General features: G+C 38.2%; 1 protein-coding gene across 3 annotated transcripts in view; it reads left to right on the plus strand.

Annotated features, from left to right (window-relative positions):
* Positions 1–21,982, plus strand: part of frmpd3 (FERM and PDZ domain containing 3) — a 98,310-nt gene that overhangs the window by 60,379 nt on the left and 15,949 nt on the right. For 2 of the 3 annotated variants that reach the window (XM_031890635.1, XM_031890636.1), the window contains 6 exons: positions 336–438; positions 3,160–3,498; positions 4,798–4,843; positions 6,125–6,229; positions 18,895–19,011; positions 21,830–21,961. In XM_031890635.1, coding sequence (XP_031746495.1) covers positions 3,371–3,498; positions 4,798–4,843; positions 6,125–6,229; positions 18,895–19,011; positions 21,830–21,961 — 528 coding nt within the window. In that variant the 5' untranslated portion in view covers positions 336–438; positions 3,160–3,370. The remainder of the gene's footprint in view (positions 1–335; positions 439–3,159; positions 3,499–4,797; positions 4,844–6,124; positions 6,230–18,894; positions 19,012–21,829; positions 21,962–21,982) is intronic. The other variant, XM_002940408.4, reaches the window with a different exon arrangement.

Here is a 21,982-nt window from a genome sequence, read left to right on the forward strand (position 1 = left end):
TTCAGCACATATATCTTTCTGTTCTAGTTATTTAATGTAGTGGGCAAAATGATTGATGCAGACGTTGCTGGAAGATCCAGGACTTTAGGAGCCCAGTAGACATCCTGATTAAGGACACATAAAGCTTTTCAAATATTTGCAGCTCTATAATTCCCCAGTCAGACGACTGCTATAACTAGCCTATAACGCCATCAGGCTACGGCTGCATTTAGGATTGCTCTCACACTTTCACTCACTCTATAACTTTTACAGAGATGGATTATTTCACTTTTTTCAACCCACTATCCATGCCATTCAATGGCCATTTCTACTTTGCATTGTTCTGTCTATTTCAGGAGGTCCCTCAGAAAATAAACTACTCGCTGGTGATCAGATCTTGGCCATTAATCAAGAAGATGTGAGTGAGGCTTCCCGGGAGAGATTCATAGAACTGGTCAGGTAAAGTCCCTGATTAATACATATTCCTAGATTATAGTGGAACAATACAAAATCAATTTTAAAAACTAGGTCTTTTGGTTTTACACTCTATATGTATTCACTAATCAAAAAAGGGATGTATCGTTACAATAATATGGTCCAGAGTGTCCCGTGTCACATGAGTTCACACTGCCCAGTGTAGTATTTGCACTGCTATGGGTTAGGAGAGTAGAGAAAGACTTGCCAAAACCTGTTTTGCAACAGAAGATGCTATACTTTGGTTACAGAATGTGCTCTCCTTATGTTTAATGTGCTGTATGTGGCTTTCCATTCGTTAATCTCTTTGGAGTGCAGTTTGGCTGCTGTTGTTGCAATAAAAGCATAAAAGCAAGGCTTCAGGTGATTCACCCCAACTGTAGCAGTATTTTTATAAAAAGAGAATGAAAACGTATAAAGACTTTATTTAAAAATGCTATATTTTATATACTGAACGCTTGTAGAAGCGACAGAAAAAAATTGCATAAATCAATCTACTGTACCTGGTGTCAGTTTGGGACTTGTAGACTACAAAGAACTACAACTTTATTAATAATTCTCTCAAAAGGCATTTTCAAAGTCATAGTCTTTTGTTTGATTTAACAAGTTAATTCTTTGACCCCTCCAATGAAAAGGGCCCTGTTGCTATGATATTACATGATCTGTAATGTGATGTGGATGTGGAATGTGATGTGAATCTGGTTTGGGCAGCTGATGATGTGTGGAGATACATCAAAGTCTTAAATCCACTCTGCATTCACTGTTTTCTATTCAAAAATGTTCATAGACAATTAGAATATATATATATATACATACATCTTACATAAAGAGCAGACAAACATAAGCACAGTCAAAAGCACATGAAACGATTAAATAAATAAATAAAAACAAAAAAGTCCACTTTAGTATATAGATATTTAAGAACTATGTCATGTCATTTTGAAGGCCAAGGGAAGAAAACCCAAGTAAAAACTAAAATGAAGTGAAGCAACCCTGACCATTTAATGGCACAATATAGCAGAATGACTGATTTTACATAGGTCACAGAACACCAAGGCGATTTTTACAATTTTACGTTTAACAGTTTAGGGTACAATATTTTTCCAATTCATAAGGTCTTCTGATTTAAGGATGTGCTACAGTTATTGTCTGCTCTGCATAAGGTGGAATGATTAAAAAATATTAGAGGGGGAAATCCAAAACCACTGACTTTTTACAGAGATCCCAGAGTATTTAAGAGGAACCTGTATGTAGAGGATATGGGTGACAGTTGGGATATTGAGATAGAACTGACCGTTTTAAAGTTGTCCACGATATTACATGTAGTGGGCCAATTATATCTCTTACAGTATGTTGGAGGATTCAAATGATGATGCCATTTAGTGAAGTCTGTGGAGCCTCTAAGCAAACTACGGGCCATAAAAATCCACTATTTGCAGCCCGTGGGCCTCCATTTGGACAGTCCTGGTTTAGACAATGACCCTTTAAAGGGACAGTAACACCAAAAAATGAAAGAGTATAAAAGTAATTACTATATAATGTAATGCTGCCCTGTACTGGTACAACTGGTGTGTTTTCCTTAGAAAGACTACTATAGTTTATATAATAAAGCTTCTGTGTAGCCATGGGGGCAGCCATTTACAGGAGAAAAGGCACAGGTTACTTAGCAGATAACAGATAAAACCCCATTATATTCTACAAAGCTTATCTGTTATCTGCTATGTGCCTGTGCCTTTTCTCCTTTTTCCCAGCTTCAATGGCTGCCCCCGTGTTGACATAGCAGCTCATTTATATAAACCATAGTAGCATTTCTGTTGCAAACTTACCAGTTTTACCAGCGCAGGGCAATTGTGCATTATATTTTAATTACTTTAAAACACTTTCATTTTTTGGTGTTACTGTTCCTTTAAGCTATGAAATATACTGTTATATTTGTCATATATATCGGCCACTGCATATCCACACGACATTGCTAGGTAGCAATACAATAGCAAGAGCAATATTCAGTTGCCATTTTGGGGTGGACTAGTTTTTCTGTATTTTGCTTTGTTCAGCCAACATACAGTATATGATCATTTCAGTTCTGCTATAAACATAAAAAAATCTACTGCCTATAAGATTGACATGTTGTGTAAAACAATGAAATGGAATTTATTTTTGTTAAACATGTTACATTACCCAGAAATGATGTATAATCTGTAATATATATCCCTATAACTAGTACTTCATTGGTTATATTTGGTGATTATTGATCCCACTGGGCATGACTCATTGAAACTGGTGTATTACAAGTGAGAAATTACCTTCTACATTAAAATATAATAAGTGTTATAAAATCACTTGTCCTTCAGCCTTGTGCCCAATCTTTTTTGCCCAATCTTTTTGGCCAAAGCGTTCGGCCCCAACTTGAATGTTAATGCTAGTCCTGGATACTAGTTAACAGTATAGACTAGGGTAGCTGTTATTATGATGTATTTATATTTCATATTAGCTTTTATTAGCTATCTGGTGTCTGACCAAATCTGTACTGTAAAGTGGGGCTTGGACCCAAAAAGTCTTATACCTGTTTGGTCAAGCAGCTCCTCTCTGACTTGTAATATCGGTATATTTTACAGTATATATATTGGCACACACTCATACATAGTTATGCAACAGTGTGACATATAGAAAGCAGCTCTGACAAAGGATGTGTCCTTCCCCTCACAGGATGGCACAGTGAGAGGCAAGGGAAGCTGTAGGAGATGGAGTGTGTCCCTCTCTCTGCAGAATGTGACAAAAGAAGTTATCTATGGGACAGTCTGTCCTCAACACCATGGGGTGACACAGTAGCAGGAAGAAGAAAAGTATAGGACATGTTGGCTGCCCAACACCTGGAGCAGGGTGACACTGTAACCCAGAGAGGAGGGAAATATGGAACATGGAGTCTGTTTCACCGCTTAACAGGGTGACACAGACAGAATGGAACTATGGGACACAGAATCAACCTCTCTCCCTGGAGGAGGACACAGTGGCACATTCAGAAGGGAACTGTAGGACACTAAGGGGGTATGTATTAAAAAAAGGCACAGCATTAAATATATGATTTAACTGTGCCTTTTTTTGATTTGCACTTGCACCTGTGTAGGTTGGGATGGCCCACGTCTACTTAAATGCACAACAAAAAAATTGAAAGTGCTGTCCCTATTTAGCAGTTAGAGGAAACTGCCCTTCTTATCTTTGATATTCCCATTGCACGTCATAAGCACCCCCTGGCACCTATCTGATGCATGCTCCCTTTGCACAGCTTGATATCTTCCTGGCATGGCGGCTGCGCAAAGTGCGCAGATGTACCATGTTCTGTTGCAAAGTGATTGAAAATGTGGTGGAAATTTCACCAAAACAACGACAGAGATAGGGTTTAATATTACTACTTTCATACGTTCATGAAGAACCTGTTCCCCGCGTTGAGAAATATATAACAAAACACATTTGCATGTACTTTGCTGTGTGACCTTAGTTTTATTAACATTAAAGATAATGGTTTTTATGGTGGTTGAAAAAATCTTGGGCTCACTACAGTCTGACATTTCTGCATGTTTCTGCTCTGTAGTGTGTCAGACAGGTGGAAATTCTCCTTTGGTGCCCAGACAGTTGTTTGGGCTCGGTTCTAACGGTACTTGTCAAAGCTCAAAGTATATACTCATGTCACAGTGCAGTGCAGAAAGCACACTGTGCATGGAGAGCATCAAATCTTTAATAAAGAATGTGTCAGTGTAAGAGCCAGGCACTATAATACAAATGCATGTTAATGCAAGCTGCCCCTGCATGGACTAGTTACTTACCCAGGAATAATAGGCATTTAAACATAGTATCTTGATCTCACCACATCATAGAGGTGGGGTCACATTTTTCATGAAAATGTAGAGCTGTATCTGAGTATAAACAAACAGTAACAAGAGATGCTTTGTTCAATGGTATAGCCATTCCAAACCTGCAGAATCAATAAGACTTCATATAGTTCAGTCACCACCATACCGTAAAACCGTCATGAAGCTTCCCTCCAATAAATAATCAATCTATCATTCAGTCATTTGATCTGAAATAACTTTTGAACAAAACATGTCACATAAATTAACTACACTAAATGATGGTGATACAATTTTAAACAGGGCAAATAAAAATTTGGGAATTAGCCAGTTACTCTAGGGTAAAAGAGAAAGATAAAGGAATTTATGCAACATACAGTAGATACCAGTCCATAAAGGGTGAAGTTGTATCACAAACAGAGGGAGCTTATATTGTATGTGGGTCATTCTGTGCATAATACATCAGTATTCTCCAACTTTTTGTCTCCCGTTGCTGCAGGAATGCCAAAGAATCCATCACTCTGACAGTGCTTCACCCTCATCAGGTAACAGTCCCAAAAGTGAATAAACTAAGTCTTATCATTTGCTTCTCTTTCCCTTGTCCCCCCAGTGTTTAACATAGAGCCTAGGCCCCCTCCTTGCTGCCTAATAACTCCCACCCCTTGCCACCAGTTACTTAACCCCACACAATTAAACCTCTTTGCCATTCACACTGATTTTTTTATTTTTGGTTTTAAATAATTGTCAGTTCCACTGGAAACATCAGCAGGGGGCAAAAAGGTTTTCATATTTACACTGCAACATGGTTGACAGCTTGGCACCACTAAGACTAATGCCACACGAGGCTGTTCTCCACCTGCATAGGGAGGTTGCAAGGGTTACAGACCTTAATAGAACATAGCAAATATTTAATTTTAGGTAGCACTGTTCTGTTGCACAGCAGTTCAGTACCATTAGAGAATAATGAACCACATGAACCAGCATGGAATCATTGTAGGACTCTATTTGCAATATCCTACCCATTAACTCGTGGGATTCAGAGTAATGATCTCAAATGCTATTTCACATAGTGAATAGAGTTTCATGCATTAGACAGTCTAGGTCTACTTGCTCATGCTAGTCCTGTGATCAAAGTACTGAGAACAAAACCATAAAAGAACAATTCTATCCAATATGTCCTCAGTTTAAGGAGAATAAAAAGGGAGAAGGAGCAAATAGAGCTTGAAACAAACACATTCTAATCGAAACTGTTTCCCAAGTGATTATCTTAATGTGCGAAACAGAGTAAAGCGACAGTTCGCCAAACCATGTAAGCATATATCTTTAAACAAAAAGACCTTTACCCTTATCTGTAACCCAGCCAGCATAGCGGGGCATCTATGCCAGTCAAGTAAATACAGACAAAGAAAATTTCAATTCTACAATTCTCCTAGGCAGCATTATATATGTAATGTCCAACTAACAATGTTCACATTCAGTCAATAGATCTCTTTTCCCCATTAATGCACACTTTTTCTTTCATTCCTCTCTTCCCCTCATAGTCTAGTCTCTTTCAATTTGTCTTTTTCAATCTGTATTAGAATTTGAATTATTATTTTCTTAAACCTTTCTGTTCTGTATCTCCTGACTCTGCTCTTACCTAAATCACATTCTTCTTCTTGTTTGTGTATCTGTCAGTTCATATCTCTCCCCTATTAATATATTATTTGAATTCTTCAAATGTAAATTCATTTCTTATCATTGATACTGTTTTCTATCTTTGTATGACCAATACAGTTTCTCCTCATATAGTCCTTACACTTCCTTTCTCACTCTTTACCCTTCAGTCTCCCAAATCAGCATTTATCAGCGCAGCCAAGAAAGAGAAACTCCGTTCAAACCCGGGCAGGGTTCGATTCTCTGAGCTGGTCACTGTAGGGGAGGCAGAAGCAGTAAGTGTCTTTCATTGAATTGAAAAAAAATGGTCAATTCTTCAGCATTCTGTTGCAAGACAAGTAGATACACTGTTCCTTTGTTATACACCCCTCCTTTTATAATGCAATGTGGAAATAATTGTATTTTAGATTGTTTTGGGGGTGAAAGTTTTCCCTCTGCATAAAGCATCTAAAAAGGTTCAGCAGAAAGTACATAGATGTTGATTTCAGAATCAAAATAACAGAAACAGAACATTTTTACTGAAATCCCATTACCTATATACTTTTTTTTCAATCTCCCTTGCAGCATTTTCAGCATCAGGTTTTTTTTTATTAATTTGTCAAAAACACAACTGTTCACTTCCCAAAGGCAATACAGCCTTTTTCAGGTCAGAGAACCAGTCATAAAGTCTGTCAACAATCTACTGGAAGGGCAATATTCTGGTTTAGTATCATAATTCATTTATAAATCGTGGCAGCAACGTACACGTCTCTTTAAAGGGGTATAATTCAGTTACAAAATGACACATTAGAATTAGCTATGGCACTTGTCCAATGCAATGCTTGTGCCAAAAGTTACATGGGAATTTGTGCCAAAAGTTTATACAGGTATGGGACCTGTTATCCAGAATGCTTAGGGGATTTTCAGATAAGGGGTCTTTCCATAATTTCTATCATCATACCTTAAGTCTGCTAAAAAATAATTTAAATATTGACTAAACCCAATAGGATTATTTTGCCTCCAATAAAGGGTAATTAAATATTAGTTGAGATCAAGTACAGGTATGGGACCCATTATCCAGAATGCTCGGGACCTGGGGTTTTCCGGTTAAAAAATTATTTAAACAGTAATTAAACCCAATAGGATGGTTTTGGCTCTAATAAGGATTAATTATATCTTAGTTGGGATCAAGTACAAGATACTGTTTTATTATTACAGAGAAAAGGGAATCATTTAACCATTAAATAAACCCAATAGGGCTGTTCTGCCCCCAATAAGGGGTAATTATATCTTAGTTGGGATCAAGTACAAGATACTGTTTTATTATTACAGAGAAAAAGGGAATTATTTGTTTATAATGGAGTCTATGGGAGATGGCCTTTCCGTAATTCAGAAGTTTCTGGATAAGGGGTCCAATACTTGTACAAAGTACTGTTTTATTATTACAGAAACATTTGAAATATTTGATTACGACGGAGTCTATGTTTTTCAGGGGTCCAGAAAAAAATGGTGTAATATCTAGAAATGTGAAATCATGGAAATGTGTCATGCAGTGCAAAAGTGATGGACCACAATAAAAAACACAGGAAAAATTAAAATTCAGGGATGTAAAATTGAGGTTTTATTGTAGATGTTTTCATATTGCTGCTACTGCCCCTTTATTCACTTGGATACAAAAGCACAAAATATGGGGCCCAGTCAGGGTGCAGTAAATCCTGTTTGCCCACAAATACATAGCTATGTATGTACTAGCACTCTCGTAATGATGGCAGATTAATAACACAGGTACTGAAACCATTACACAAGGGCTGGAGTGGCATTAGCTCAGAATGTGACCCCTATCTCTGTAACATGATTGCTTTTCAAGCTCTCGAGGTGCTGTGGTCATGTAAACGTTATGATTGTAATGCCAAATAAGATTAAAGAGCATGTACTAAAGGGCAAATAAAATAAAAAAAGGACTAAATTTGCCCAGGGGTAGTAATTCATATCAACCAATCAGCAGGTAGAATTTTTCTGGTCTCCTGTTTAAAAGCAAACATCTTATCAGTTGCTTGGGGTTACTGCTACTGGGCAAACTTAGTGCCGTTTATTACATATGGGGGGAAGAAATTTCAGAATCTACCATGTAACAACCCATGGTCCCTAAGAAAATAAAGAAACCAATAGGGAAAGGGTTGATGTGAATGATAAAATATCTCTGTAAAGTTCTGTGTAAATGTCTATGTGCTATATAAAGGATAATTATAAAAATAATAATAAAAACACTTTATTAGGATATCATTTCTTTTAATCATAAAACCAGAACACAGTGCTTGAAGCTGGATGGAAGAAGAGAGTTGTGGAATGTGTACAAAGTGAAGCGTATCAGGGCATGTTCATAAGCTGCCAGTCAGAGGCACTACATACCCATTAAACTAATTACAACACATCTGTTAACGTGATTAACCAAGCCCTTCCCTTAGAGCTGGCTGATGGCATTGTAAATTCAGATGCCTGCAGAGCTTTGGGTCCTCTAGCAGATATAAATGTCTGGGATATTAAATGCGAGTTAAATGAAAGCTATAGCTAAAGGACATGTGTTCAGTCAAGCGTGCTTCTTGCTCACAGAGGACTGCAGCAGGTTATAAGACAATAAAATGATGCTTAATATTCTTTGCAACCTAATGCTGTATTGTAATGGTTGCACTATACACAGTGCGTCAGCATTGTGACCCACAAACATTTTAGACGGCGCACTTTTTTTGTGATGGCATGATTGTGAATTAGTGGTGTATTACTGCTTAACCTATATTATACAGTACGGGATCTGTTATCTGGAAACCTGTTATTCAGAAAGCTCTGAATTATGGGAAGGCCATCTCCCAAAAATGATTTCCTTTCTGTAATAATAAAACAGTACCTTGCACTTGATCCCAAATGAGAAATAATTCTTATTGAAGAGAAAAGAATCCTATTGGGTTTATTTAATGTTTACATTATTTTTATCTGGAAAACCCAAGCTCCTGAGCATTCTGGATAATAGGTCTCATATCTGTACTAGATTCATTCCCATGGCACAGGGTACATGTCTAGCTGAGCGACTGGTGAGTGGGAACACGATGGCATATGGTTTCCATTCTTTTCAGTTAATACTTGCGGTCTTTGGCTTGCCATTGTCTTCCATTAGCAGTCAGTCTCAGAGCTGCACACTCTTTAGCCATTCCCGCTACTTTGTTAACAATTAAAACTTAATAAAGAGTTTTGCTGTATTAGCTAAATGCATTATAAGCCAGTTTGGTTTGAATATCTACCACTGGGTAATTGCACACTAGGGGGCAGATTTATCAAAATGTGAGAGTAGAGCATACGACAGAAAAATTGTGATTTTAGGAAGGGAATTTATCAATGGGTAAATGTTAGATTTTACCATTTCATAAATATTCTTCTAAAAATCCCATAGGAATAAATAGAAAGTGGGTGAATTTTTCTGGGGTGAAGTTTAGTCTCACAATTTGATAAATCTGCCCCTAGGTGATTGCTAGTGTTTTGTGTATCTATGGGGGAAGAAAAAAAAAAACTAGAGCATTGGTTCCCAAACGTTTTGACCCATGAGTCATATTCAAATGTAAAAAGAGCTGGGGAGCAACATAAGCATAAAAAAATCCATGGGTGACAAATAAAGGCTGTGATTGGCTATTTGGTAGCCCCTTTGTGGACTGGCAGCCTACAGAAGGCTCTGTTTGGCAGTACAACTGTTTTTTATGCAACCAAAACTTGCCTCCAAGCCAAGAATATAAAATTAAGGCCCTGATCTGAGGCCACTGGGAACATTAAGAGGGCGGGGAGAAACATGTTGCTTGGGAGCCATTGCTTGGGGACCACTGGGCTAGTTATTGCCCCATTCAGAGTCACTGGGAACTGCCGTTTGCTGTAGGGCCTGCTTATCGACACATTTATATAGTTGGAAAATGAAGCACCACACATTTAAAACAGAAAAAGTTTTGCCCAAAAGTATTAAATCTAAACATTAAAAAATCATAAAGATTAAAACATCTAAAACTGCATCACAGGACTGATATAGCAGTAGGAAAAATGAAGAAGTTATTAATGTGGAAAGTATTATACATGCCAAAACAATTATAGCATCATTAATGAGCAAAACCCAAAAGACTATGAATTCTACCTATTCTGTTATTTCATGTGATAAATGTCCAGTAAAATTACTAACCTGAAGCACTTAAGGCTCTAAAGATCATTAGGCAGTTATTTTACATGCCAGACTTAGAACATAATTAATCCTTTCCTGTATCAGCAACTCTGAATGAAGTATCGGCTGAATAGATTAGAATGCAGACACTCCTAACCCTTAGGGCTCTGGCACACGGGGGAGATTAGTCGCCCGCGATTAACTCCCTGTTTGCGGGCGACTAATCTCCCCGAGTTGCCTACCCCTGGCATCCCACCGGCGAACATGTAAGTCGCCGGCGGGATGGCAGACGCGGCGGCGCGATTTCGCGCAAATCGCCCCGCCGCATCTGCCATCGCCGGTGGGATGGCAGGGGTAGGCAACTCGGGGAGATTAGTCGCCCACGAACAGGGAGTTTTATCGCGGGCGACTAATCTCCCCCGTGTGCCAGAGCCCTTATGTTAGCCATTCGTTCATCTTTTAAGCCCTTAGATACACCTTTTCCTGTGCCACTGTTACTGCCATCTCCAAACCCAAATCCTGGAAAACAAGAACTATTAAAATAACCATTTTCAGACTGTGAAATGATCTTCCCTGACTGGTGCTTTGTAAGAGTAATCTTATTGCGGGATCTCATTTTACAAAACTGGGTCAATTTTTATATTTCTTTATATACTCAGCACCTGAAGGGTCTTATCCTGTTGTTTTATGTGGTGCTGAGTCCACTAATATAATCAAGCCCTGACACTACAACATGCAGCACAAATCTGAGTTGGTAGAAGGGGTTGCAATGACTAAAGGTCCCCATACACGGGCCGATTGTAGCTGCCGATATCGGTCCCTTGGACCAATTCGGCAGCTTATTGGGCCGTGTAGAGGCAGGAACGAGGGGCATGCCCGACCGATATCTGGCCTTAAATTTTAGTTGGATCGGGGACGGTTCCCGAACCAACTGCCCCATTGCCGCCATTATAATTAGCCTACATGTTCACCGATATCGAACCCCCGTAGGTGGGGATATCGGATAAAGATCCGCTCGCTTGGCGACCTCACCAAGCAAACGGATCTTCACGTGTATGGGCACCTTAAAACATATACATTATACATATTGTGCTTTGTATCACTTTAGTCCCTTATAAAGTTATTATCCTCTGTATAGTACATATAAATATAGAGTACAGAGTATATTCCTCAGAGACATTACATCAATCTCATCAGTCCCTGCCCCAGTGGAGCTTACAATCTAACATCCTTTCAAAACATATTCAAAAACAGTAGTGTCCATCTTTAGGAGCCAATTTACCTGCCTATATTTTTCATTGTAATTTAGGTGACTGAGTCTACTAAATCTATCCAACATATGTACATTGCCCTTAAATCTATATCCAAAAAAACCTCTTGTATGATACTGTGTGTGCTGCTATTATACATGTTTCCTGCTGCTATTAGAAATGGGGCTCTACAGAGGTGATTATTTTGCCTGGCTATCACCCACTATGTTTTTCCTATAATAAATGCTTATTATACAACTTAACAAACTTGCTAATTACAGCTTTCCAACCAATGACACACTGTATTTGGAATGAATTCCTTCTCTTGCTGGCTTGCTAACTGAATTGGAAAGCAGTCAAAACCAATAAAGCCAAAAGTGCAGTGAGCAAGTTTTTCCCCCATAATGCAGTGTGTTTTCCCATAATGTTGGCATTATTGCCATCATTCCCCTGCGATAAAAGGAGCAGCAGTGCACAATCTAGAATGGAAGGACTGAGCAGCGTCAACTGCAACTATGCAAAAGTTCAAGGAGTGCATTTTGTCGTACCTTTAATCATTATAGAAACATTAACAAACTGACCAGATAATCTGTTCTAATCCTTTTAATCATGCCTGTAAGTGAGCATATAGCTCAGCCAGATCCAATTCTATGGCTATTGCTAGATCTGTATGTAGCTAAATATTCCTGACTTGTTGCCCATTTGTTACAGTTCCTTGGATAATGGAACTTCCCACCCTACTTTGGCACAGGATAGGGGAAACTGAAACTGCTTATCTAATGAGCTGCAAGTGGTTCTTGCTCTGTTCTGGAAGCACCATTAGTTCATATAATGAAGAGCTATATTCAGTTGCATCTAAATATTATGGAAAGGAGACATAACATAGTAATTTAGGCACATGTCCATTAAATTCAAAATTGATGTCTATATTAAAACTGTCCTAACTGCTAGTTTATCCAGAGTGTTATAAAAAATAGAGAATACTTTCAAGGAGCCACAAACACACACACACACCATATTTTATGCAGCTTATCCCTTTAATTGTGACATCAACATTTCGGGGGGTGCAACTCTCCCTTGTGTGTAAAGTATTGTGGGAGGTGTGACAACAACCCATTCTCAGACTGGCAATCTGTTGATTCTGGCAAATGCCAGAGGGGCTGCTGTAAGATGCCATAAACAGGCCCGGTCACCAGGCCCGGATTTGTGGCTAGAATAACTTCTAATATATAGAAATGCATATAGAGATTGTGGGGGTATGTCAATGCTATCAGTGATAAGTGAAAGTACTTTGTATTTTGATTTCTAATACCCACTCTAATGTTTATCAGTAAAGTTTGCTTATTAACAATAATGGAGGGCCAAATGCTCGGAACCTAGGGTTTTCTGGATGAGGGATCTTTCTGTAATTTGGATGTCCATTCCTTAAGTCTAACAAAAAAAAAACATTTAAACTCAAACCCATAAGGATTGTTTTGCCTCCAATAAGGATTAATTATATGTTGGGATCAAGTACAAGGTACTGTTTTGTTAATTACGGAAAAAAGAAATCCCTTTGAAAAAATAGAATTATTTGCTTATAATGGAGTTTATGGGAGATGGCTCCCGTAATTTAAAACTTTCTGGATAAAAGGCTTTCGGATAATAGATTTCATACCTGTATTCTATTAAGCACATTATCCCTGGTACAATAGCAATACTATTCAATAATAGTCTGTTCATTTTGCCCCCATACAGGACAGTAAAAAGCTTTATGAATATTTTAGTAGAAATGGCATTAATACATTGCAATAAATATGTACTGATAATTAAATCTGTCCAAGTTAATGGCAGATGTCCCTTTAACAACTGGAAGATCTCTCTTTGCTTCATGGTTTTAGAGGTTTTCAGGCTTTTTGATGCTGGCTTTTGTGCGACAATACAGAAAAGTCATGGTTATCTGTCGACAAGTTCGTTGTTTTTTAATGTTTCATCGTTTGTGCTTTTTCAATTCAGATTTTTTAGCAAATGACTGCCATTCGTGGAAATACGTTTAGTCATGGTTTTCAAAAAAGATAAATCCATGTCAAAGCAGTGAATTATTTTGCTCTGGCTGGGCAGATGGGATTACCATTAGCCAGGATTCAAAGCACTGGCAATGGGATAAACCTCTCAGTTTGGCTGTTGATCTACATGAAGTTGTTTAATTGCCTTTATAGGATTATTCAGCAGCGCTCTAACATTCCTTTGTTTGTTTTCTCCCTTGAATCTGTACATATCTGATCAGTGGTGCCTCTTGCTATCGTTATGAATTTGTACAGATGGGCCCTGAACAGGCTGGAAATGATTCTGTGAGAGGACACAGCTTTGAACTCCTTCTGTTCTAAACTGCTTTTTAAGCAGGCTCTGTGTTGCATCAATTACTATACTGTCTTAAATTATTATACAATTACTGTACTAAATACTATCATGTAGCCAGTCATTTCCCTGAAGTTCTTTATCGTGCTGTTGTGTCAGCTTCACATCAGGGAGCCAGTTATTATTCATTTCTGAGATGGACTCTGTGGCAGGTCTTTGTCTGTTTCTTATTCTGTAGCAAAAGATTGACATGTTTCATCCACACTGAAAATGATGCTTTCTTTTTCTTGAATCTTTGAAAATATTCCATTTTGGCATACATGTGACAAGTTCTGATCACCTTTGTTTAGCAGCCTACTGCCAGTTTGCAAAGGATTATACACATCTATCACTGTAGCAGAATTCTTGTTTGTGGAAAAGCTGTTTAAAAGGTTTAACAGTTCTTTTCCAATTAGTTGTTTATTTCTCATACCAATATTCATTGCTTGTGATAAACTTTTAGCACTAGTGAAAAAGGCAACTTTTGTCTTAGTTAATTATATTGGTATCTTCTATTGCGCACTTCTTTGTACCCCTATTCAAGGGTTCCCTATTGGAACTGTCCCATTTAGTATAAAACGAATATAGATCCAGAGCAGATGCTTAATGCAGTCAGGTGACTCATACCAGGACCAAATGAGAACAGAAACTTTTAGCCGAGACAGAACGGGTGATTTATGACAGTAATTTCAGATGCAATTTACTATGTATTTTATCCACAATGGCAAAAAAATTTCCCACAATGCCGCCATCACTGTGATTAAGTGCAGCATTACATGTATGTTTTATTGCATGTATTATGTTACTGCATTTGGGTCCAGTGCATAAGAAGAAAATTAAAAATGAATTAATTGTGGGTGGGAATTTGATGGATCGGATATAGTTGCATTCAGTGGGGATTGTGCCATTTACAGCCTTCACCATTAATATGATGTTTGCCTGCTGTATTATGCATCAAAATATCTCAGAAGTCTTCAGTGGCTATTGGCGCAGCCTGTAGACAGATGGACCAGGGTTAAAAAACTTTTTTTTTACCTGTGAGTAACATTTAAATATAGAAAAAAGTTGGGGCGCAACAGAAACATGGAAAATGGTCACCTAAGGGGTGACCAATAAGGGCTGTGATTGGTCATTTGGTAGCCCATTGTAGACTGGAAAAACTACAGGGTGCTCTGTGTTGCAGTACCCATGGTCTTTTTACCTCAAAACCTTGATTATAAGTCAGAAATTCCAATATGAGCTGCTAATTTGAGGCCACTGCTACCAACATCAAAGGGGTGAAGAGCAACATGTTGCTCACAAAGCAGTGGTTGGGGATCACCGCAGAGGGCTATTCTCATTAACAAGTCAAAGGCAATATTTGATACTACATTTCAATTCAGTTTAAGCAATTAAAAACATTCTAAAATCCCCACCACAAAAAAAAAAAATCAACCACTGCAAACCAAACCTTAAACTGGCCATACATGGGCAGATCCGCTTGCTTGGCGACACCCGATATCCCCACCTACGGGTGGCGATATCGGGGAGGCATGTAGGAGGCAAGGGACCGATATCGGCAGCTTCTATCGGCCCGTGTATGGGGGCCTTTAGGGCCATAACACACGGGAAGATTTGTCGCCCTCGGTTAATCTCTGCTACCATGGGCAAGTAATCTCCCCAAAATGCCTTCTGGCAACAAAGTGAATCTGTTTTCCATTCTTTTAAATAGTAAGTACTTAAAAGCAGGTCCCTCTGACCCTCCTGTTTTGTTCTGCATGCGATTCTTAATATTAGGTGAGACCGTTGCACTGTCGCCAAGTGCAACTATAATGGAATGCAAAATGCGTCTTTGGGCACAAGTACCTTTAATGAATTATGTCAATAGGAGTTAAGGTCCCCATACACGGTAAGATCCGCTCGTTTGGCAAGATCGCCAAGCGAGCGGATCTTCCCCCGATATCCCCACCTACGGGTGGGCGATATCGGGGAGCTTGAAGTTAAAAAAAAAATAATCCAATCGTTTGGCCCTGGGGCCAAACGACCGGATTATGTAGGCGGCAATGGGGCAGTCGGTTCGGGGACCGCATCAAGCCGATGCGCCCCCCGATCCGACTGAATCTTTTTACCTGGCCGATCGATATCTGGCCAATTTCAGGCCAGATATCGGTCGGCCAGCCCGCTCGTTTCTGCCCCTACACGGGGAGATAAGCTGTCGGTCCAAGGGACCGATATCGGCAGCTTCTATCGGCCCGTGTATGGGGACCTTTATAGTTCACCAACAGCTAGAAGCTCACATGTTCAAGATGTCTGTATATCAGATTAGTTATTTTATTATAACAGTTTATGCTAAATACCCTGGGCAAGCTGCTTAATCTCCGGGTGTCTCCAGGTTTATGTTAATCACCTATGGAACAACAGCACTCTATGAATAATAGCCTTTCTGTTTTTTTTCTTCAAACATTAACTAAATCTTGAGGTTGTAATGAACACAATGAACTGGGAACACATTCTAAACACGTAATAAGAACAGAATGCACCATCTAGTGGCTGCACCTTCTGGATTAAAAATATTATGCAAAAAGTTATACTCTTTTTCTTGATTATATGAGGATAAAACATAATTGCTGTATTATTTTATAGGAGCTTACATTAGACACAGTATAGCCATACTCTCAGACTGACCCGTTTCTAAAAACACTTACACAGAAGTGCCCAGATATACTAAGGGCTGGTGTTATTAGCGAAGAAGCTATGGCATCTACATCTACCACTTCAGCAGCACTGCCAGAATGTGCTTTTAGAGACATATAAAATATTACTTACCCTGCAGGAATTCCTCCCATATAGTTAGAGAGAGACAATGTAATACACTGGGGGAAAGGATCACATTGTATAAATGTATAATGGGAGGTCATATAATGAACTCTATTATTAAATATTATTCATGAGTATGTCTTCCCAGATGACATAAAGATATATAATGACATTAGTAAACAGGGCCAAAACATTGTTTTATTCTAAGAACAGTGAAGTTGCAGAGCACTTTTCCTAATAGGATTTTTTTTTTAATACTTTTAGGGGAATATTTATCACAGTTCTCCAGTTTGACAGACAATAACTCATACGTATACAAATAGGAAGCTAAGCCCTCCTGTTAAGGCCTTTCTGTATATAGGACCCCTTGAGGTTAGGAAGAGCTGCCATTGACAGCAGAGGCTTTTGCCCTAAAGGGTTACTTTGAAGCTTGCAAGGTTATGGAATAGTAAAGGTTAATTGTATTAGGAGGCCCTAAAGCATCTTATGCCTTAGATATTGTTTGAGCTTCAGCAGTGAAGTAAGCAACAATCATTTCATGTATCTATTACCTTATCAGCAGGGAGAGCCCTGACCAAATATTGGAACAAAAAAGACCGAGGGGCTTTGAACCAAAAATATCAGAAAACCAGTTACATATAAGGATGGAGTAGACTTTATTAATGTTCTTGGGTCACAAGGGCTATTCATTTTATTAGGAGAACCAGCACAACTATGCCTTGAATACTTGGAAATGGAGTGAAAATAACATGCGAGTGCTAAAGCTTAATGTAATTTTTATTGCAACAAGCTTCTAAACCTCTCTGGAAAATGCAGCTAAACACAATCAGTAACTTCTGGCAGGCGCTAAGAATCCCATGAATGTGCATAGTAAAATAACTGTAGAGTTTTATTGAAATACAAGTAGGGCACGATTAGCTAACATGTTTCATGAGTGCCTCTGCCCCTAAACTCTAATGGCTTTTGTATATACCTGTAGGTGCCCTAAACTGGGCCGTCTAGGTGGGGTCCCACCAAAAATCTATAAAAATTCTGCTAAAACAATTAAATTAAACATTACTGAATGTCATTAAAAAGTGCAATTGCTGTGATTTGGCTTGCTACAAAAGGTTAATAAAGGAAAAGTTATTTTTGTTTTTTTTTATAAATTGTAGTTGCTGCATGGCATGGAGCCTTGATGCTCATCTACCAGCACCCATAGTTCCCTTTCATCTCTGATTTTGCAGCTATGGGAACTGCTCGCCGTTTTTTTTTAAATTTTCACCTAAACATCTAAACGAATATTATAATATGGTAATGTTTGTGAAACATCTATTTTGCAAACTAATAAGAATTTACACATGGCAAACCACTGTAATTTACTTTCCAAATCTGTTATTTGTTCTATTCAGCTTCTACATATTTTATTTATTTTATTCCTCCTAAAAAGTCTATTGGATCATTATACTAATTGTGATCAGTCATTTAATTAAAAGAGGACGGTTAAATCGCTGAAGTGTGCCAAGCTGCTAGGCACCCCCAGTAATTCTCGTCTCTGTACCCGCTGTTCCCCCTCCTCTCTAAATAGCACACCAGCCAAGGCTTTTTGCTGAATGCCACACCAGCACCCTGTTCCAGTATTTCAGGCATGGGTAAAGACATGCTCAATACACAATTTTTTCTGTACTGCATATGCAACCTCCTGAAACTGGCACAGGGGAGACCTGGCAGAATGGTGGCTCAGTACCCTAAGATAGTATGTTTTTGATGAGCGGAGAAGCCCAGGGGAACTAGAATCAATGTGACGGTACCTAACAGCTTGGCAACTCCCAGCAATCTTTCTTTTTCCTTTAAAGTATGTACAGAATCTGCTCATTACCCATAAAATTTTTCAACATCATTCAACTCAACAATATTTGCTATTTCACTCTTCAAACCAACTTTATAGTCATTAAAATATTCCCTCATTTTAATAACTGTTCACTTCATAGAAACTTGACTTTGTTTAGCTCAAAAAGGGCCCAACTTTATCACAGCCTCTCCTCTTATACTCACATTTGATGGCCCTGATAACCTCTTGCTCTATTGAGTATCACTCTGATTTATGTACCCCCTTATGCATAACTTAAATAGTCTTAGTGCACAGATTTACACTTACAATACACATCATTTTCCTGTACATATGACACACCTATTAACCAAACATGTTGGGCTTCAGATTTCCTGAGACATACAAATAGAATGCTGGAAGCCAATTTTCACTTTTTACCATGACATATGTGCAGGTAGAATTGTATACAGCCACCATATATTATATAAATATAATAACAATAATGTATCTTTTTTCCTACAATGTTTCACTCTCACTTAGGACATGCTTAAGATGAAGGACTCGCCTCCTCTTCTCCTTATTCCAAATGTTCTGAAGGTCTTTCTGGAGAATGGACAGATTAAATCATTCACTTTTGATGGCCGCACTACAGTCAAGGTGAGATAGCTTTCCCAGTCTTCCACATCAATCCTAATAAATTATTATGGCAGCTGTGTAAATAAAAATACATAATAATAATAGTTTCAGCAGGTACATGACAAGAGCAAGGACACACTTATAGCCAAAACATAGGCCCTAATTTTCTTTGACAGGCAGGAAAACTGTCAGTATTTAAACTGGCTCTTTTGGAGCTGAACCCAAAGGAGCCTTTTGGTTTAAAAGCCCATATTTGCCGACATTATCTGCTCTTGTTCATCTTGCTTTTGACTTTAGAACGTGCTGTAAGTGTTGTTTGTACAAACACAGAGATGCCGAAATATTTACACTGATTAGTATTTTTCTTTCTACAATGGAGAGCTAATTAACTTCCACAATTAAAGAAACGGCATAGAGTGCTTGATGAAGGATAAGCAATTTTAAGTAGCAATTGGCAGAAAACCAAATAATTTCAATTAGTGATACTTCATGTTGCTAATAGTTCATCTCTTTAAAAACAAATTATTGTTTTTAATCTCACACATGCAATTATGGTAATAGGAGTTCTTTTTACCAGGAGCTACGTATTGTGGATGACCTTGGCTTTTCAGGGGTTTGAGCAGCGTAAAATTAGCAATCAAAATATGCTATGTAAATCATTACACATTTATAAGGAGGTAAATGGTTCATGGTTGAATTTTATACCCATTTCATATACAAAACCTATTATATTGCAGGCTTGCCAACTGTGGGATCCACAACCAAACAACCAGGCTGTCCAGGTTCCTTCTCACTGTGTCCCGTTCTGGCACTTAACACTGATTAAAACATATAAAGTAAGGAAGCTGGAACCAAGTAGAATAACTGTCAGTGCTTTTATTCACACAACACATGAAAAAGGGTTCCGGATAAACCAAAACATGTTCTGGAAATAAAAGCAAGGACTAAGTTATTTTGCTTCATTCCAGCTTCCTTTCTTTATAGACAGGTATGGGATCCATTATCCAGAAACATGTTATTCAGAAAGGCTGTCTCCCATAGACCCAAATATAAGCCAATTCCAATTTCCTTTTTCTCTGTAATAATAAAACAGTTTCTTATATTTGATCCAAACTAAGATATAATGAATCCTTTTTGGAGGCAAGCAATCCTATTAGGATCAAATTATTTTTTAGTAGACTTATCCGGAAAAAAACAGTGCATTCTGGGTAACAGGTCCCATACTTGTTTTTTAACCGATTATATTGCAGGCGTCCGTGTCCATTCACTGAGATGGTGGAATATTTTGTACACCTTTTGCTTTTGGTATATTTTTTGTTTTGCACCTGTTTTTTTGCACTTTGCACCTTTTTTGTAAATGAGTATATTCCACTTCCTATGAAAAAACTAATTATCCATTTAATATATGGAAACAGTCCATAAAAATAGCTGTTTATGCCTTTGCCCTTTGCTGACATGGCAAGAAATGCTGCAGAATAGATCAGTGAAATGTCTATGTGATAAATGTTTCACAGCTTGAAAAAACATATATACATGCATTTATGGTCTTCTGGTCCCTGCAAAAGGGCAAACAGTAAAAAAAAAATGTAGGATACGTAATAAATGTATTTTTTTGAACTGATTAGACTTGTTAAATGTTGTATGCTGTTATATACATAAATGCCATATTATATACAATTGCGCTTATAAAGCAGCCAAATTGGCCCCTCCAGATTGAGTTGACACCTATTTGGTTAGTTTATGGGGTCCCTACAAAAGGTCTGCCCATCCAATATCTGTTCCAATATTGGAGAAAAGATACAGCATAAACAATTGCCAGCCTTCCAAACCAGGGGATATTAAAATGTATGGCCAGCTTAAAGCGATAATGACATGGTACCATAAAAATGCCATAGGAATGTGTCATTACTACTAAGAATTTCAAGCACTAAAATAGTTCTGACCAAAAGACCCCCAAAGCCACCCTCAGCCTCAGTGGGCCACAGTCGACATGGCTAAAGGCTCCTCTGCAGTTGTGTCAGTCAGACTGGGCAGAAAGTGGCGCAATCCTTTCATAGGCTTGAATTCTGTTTTAATTGTTCAGCAGTTCTCCAGTTTTAAATTTCAGACATTATCTAGTTGTACGTTCCAATTTACCTTAGCATGGGCCTAAATACAAAGATAAATATAATAAGTAAGAATAGAATTGCAGCATCATAGAGCACTGCCAGGTTCAGTCAGCCAAAGATGGAAAGAAGCAGAAGAGAAATGCAAATAATTCATAAATGATAAATAAAAAGACCAATTGAAAATTTATTAAGAATAGGACATTCTATAACATACTAAAAGTTAATGTAAAAGTAAAGATGAACTGGCTCTTTAAGATAAATGGTTCCCAATGCCCCCCAACCCTGGATGGGCTTTAACAGTACTGGGTGGGCTAAACCTGAAGATCATTTAGGGTAAGAATTGGGGACTATGCCTATTTGCTCTTCCAGATACACCTGAAAGCACAGCTTAAATGTAAATTAAGTGAGGTTTTGGGGTGAAAATGTATTTACTGGTATTCTTGAAACTATGGCTGAATGATGTTTACTTGTATCTGTAACCTTGTTTTGCCCTAAGGGCTAAGGCACATAATGATTTCCAGCCACTGTTTTTCTTTTCTTGCTGAAAATATCTTCCAATTGCTGTCGTTAGGAATTATGTCAAATTACCAGCATGGGTGAGTTTTAGATGATTCCTGCCAGAAAAGGTGTTTTCAGCAGGGTAAAAAAAAGTGGACAAAACTGATGCTGAATGTGCCAAAGTACTTAGCTGCTCAGGCATTGCCCTAACTTGTTTTGTGTTATTTGTACAGGATGTTATGGTCACTCTTCAGGACAGACTATCTCTTCGCCATCGTGATCACTTCTCCCTTGTTCTGGAGTATTCTGCAACAGAACAGTTCCGCAAATTTCTGCTCTTACAGGACAAACTGCCTCTGGCTCATGTGAGAAAATGGGGGTGGAAC

Source organism: Xenopus tropicalis, chromosome 8 (genome assembly GCF_000004195.4).
Source record: "Xenopus tropicalis strain Nigerian chromosome 8, UCB_Xtro_10.0, whole genome shotgun sequence".
Lineage (NCBI taxonomy): Eukaryota > Metazoa > Chordata > Amphibia > Anura > Pipidae > Xenopus > Xenopus tropicalis.